This window comes from Ciona intestinalis, unplaced genomic scaffold (genome assembly GCF_000224145.3).
Source record: "Ciona intestinalis unplaced genomic scaffold, KH HT000751.1, whole genome shotgun sequence".
NCBI classification, from domain to species: domain Eukaryota; kingdom Metazoa; phylum Chordata; class Ascidiacea; order Phlebobranchia; family Cionidae; genus Ciona; species Ciona intestinalis.
In genome coordinates this window covers 1-2,085 of record NW_004191072.1, presented here as the reverse complement: position 1 = coordinate 2,085, position 2,085 = coordinate 1, and the positions used below count along the sequence as shown (strand labels likewise).

General features: G+C 35.1%; 1 protein-coding gene and 1 long non-coding RNA gene across 2 annotated transcripts; one reads left to right on the top strand and one right to left on the bottom strand.

Annotated features, from left to right (window-relative positions):
- Nucleotides 1-6: 6 nt before the first annotated feature.
- Nucleotides 7-1,628, top strand: LOC104266012. Its single transcript, XM_026839707.1, has 8 exons — nt 7-37; nt 95-394; nt 454-717; nt 783-914; nt 976-1,052; nt 1,106-1,338; nt 1,393-1,424; nt 1,480-1,628. The coding sequence occupies exons 2-8, from the start codon at nt 190-192 to the stop codon at nt 1,605-1,607; spliced, it is 1,071 nt and encodes a 356-aa protein (XP_026695508.1). The 5' UTR covers nt 7-37; nt 95-189; the 3' UTR covers nt 1,608-1,628.
- Nucleotides 1,629-1,643: 15 nt separating this feature from the next.
- LOC113475522 lies at nt 1,644-2,077 on the bottom strand. The gene is made up of 2 exons (XR_003397266.1): nt 1,789-2,077; nt 1,644-1,749 (listed from the first exon to the last, which is right to left on the bottom strand). It is a non-coding gene; the product is annotated as an uncharacterized LOC113475522 (long non-coding RNA).
- Nucleotides 2,078-2,085: the final 8 nt, after the last annotated feature.

Genomic DNA, 2,085 nt, shown 5'->3' with positions numbered 1-2,085 from the left:
AACATGGGAAGAGACAGCAAAACATTGATTGTTCATTGTATGTAGTTTGAATATAATGTGACTTATTAAAAACCTACAGTGGTGTGTTTTGTAGATTCTCCAAAGTATCCAAAGTTTGAAACCAAATTCATAGATCTGTTGATCAATTCAAGCAGTGGTTACCTGCTTAGATCAGATGAGACAGTGACCATGAATTGCTCAGCTGATGGAAACCCTGCTGTAACTTGTACCTGGACTTGTTCTCCTACAAATTGTGGTAGTTTACCAAACGCTTGTGAGATCAACAATGTAAATGTTATTAATTCCACAACCATCACATGTACGGTTGGTAATGGTGTTTGTGGAGGTGGTACTACCAGCGTTACGCAACACATAACAGTGGTTCCTAAAACTAGTAAGTTGGAATGTGATTAATGTCAGCTCAACTTATCATTTACACTGTTTATTCAACAGGAGTACCATACATAGTGGTTGATGGATCAACAACAACAGTTTCTATCATCAAAAGAAACAAAACAGAAAGTTTAAGATTAGCTTGTGGAATACAAAACCAGAATGAAATGAACACGTTGCTAGTTTGGAAGAAAGATGGATTTGTTCGTTCAATTGGATCATTATACATACCTAGTGTGGCATCATCAGATGATGGTTTATATGTTTGTGAAACATCTGATGCTTTCGGAAACTTTTCTACTTCTGTTAGTTTGCAGGTTCTTTGTAAGTGGTTCATAATAAAGAACATTTGATTGAATTGTTATTTCTATTTTTTTTCTTATCTGCAGATCCTGCAGAACAGTTTCAAATCACCAATGCCATAGGTAATCAATGTGAATGGGGAACTGTTGGGCCACAATATTGCAACATCACATTCTCACTGAATCCAGTAACACATTCTGCCATTTTAAAGAAAAATGGTCAGGATAAAACTGCTGATTGTAAAGCTAATTTATCTCATATATATATTTCTTCCTACAGGGTTGATTGCTGATAATGATTTCAAATATAAACCTCAGAGCACGAACATTCAAAACTATGTATTCATGAAGAATCAGGTTGGTCTTATCACTAAGTTTATTAAAACATCTAACTTCCTTCTACTTTGCAGCCAACTCAAAATGACACTGGTTCATACACATTGACAGTGACATCATCAACTTTTACTCCTGTCATCTTCCCATTCACAGTTCTTGTTTCAAATCCTATTGTAGTTCCTAAAGATAACACAGCTACTATTGTTGGGGCAGTTCTTGGTTCAATAATTGCGATTCTTCTGATCATAAACATATTTCTTGTTGTTAAACTTCATAGAAACAAGAAACCTAAAACTTTCCACCCAAGGTTTGCATGTAAACAACCATAAATTCACAACTATTCATGAACTTCTATTTACAGATCTGAGGGAAACACCAACACTGCAGCTGATGGTAGGTTAAACATGGTTTTGTAACATGAAAATTAACCCAAGTGTATATATTACAGATTATGTTGAGTTGAACCAACCAACCAACCGCAGCCATACAAGCCAACCTGTTGTGGTAAGAAGTGGTTTTTGTTTTAATAATTTAAGACAAATTACGCACAAAAAAATAATTTTTTTGAAATATTGAAAAGGAGTGAGTTTAATTGTATAATTTTAAAATGAAAGTGGTTGTAATTGAAAGTTTCAAGGTCACTCAGTTCAAAAGGATGTTGACACCAGTAGCACATAATTGTAATGATCCAAAAACCCCACAAAGCTTAGGTTATATACTCATAAAACAAAACATGGAAAACATATATACAAAAAACAATGGGGACAAAGTTAAGGAGTTTAAAGGGGACACAAACATACAACTTAAAGGGGACAACACATGGCGCCCTCTATAACAGGCCTGGACACCGTCGGCGCCTCTCTCGAAACTGGAGGCGGATGGTTTTGCAGCGCTTGTATGAATTGTAGACAGTTTTGATGAGTTATTTGACGAATTATCGCATTAGATAGTGTTTGCTCTAAGTTCTAGCAGTTAGTACAGTATAAATGTTTTGTTTTTTTTATTTAGCTTGCGTGTATTATGTTTATGATTGGCCACCAGTGTGAAATTTTAA

What these genes read in the sequence shown, in the direction of transcription:
- LOC104266012 (XM_026839707.1), top strand. Translation starts at nt 190, where the DNA reads ATGAATTGCTCAGCTGATGGAAACCCTGCTGTAACTTGTACCTGGACT. An exon ending in TGTTAGTTTGCAGGTTCTTT is followed by an intron (nt 718 to 782) that starts GTAAGTGGTTCA and finishes TCTTATCTGCAG; the next exon opens with ATCCTGCAGAACAGTTTCAA. An exon ending in CACCAACACTGCAGCTGATG is followed by an intron (nt 1,425 to 1,479) that starts GTAGGTTAAACA and finishes TATATATTACAG; the next exon opens with ATTATGTTGAGTTGAACCAA.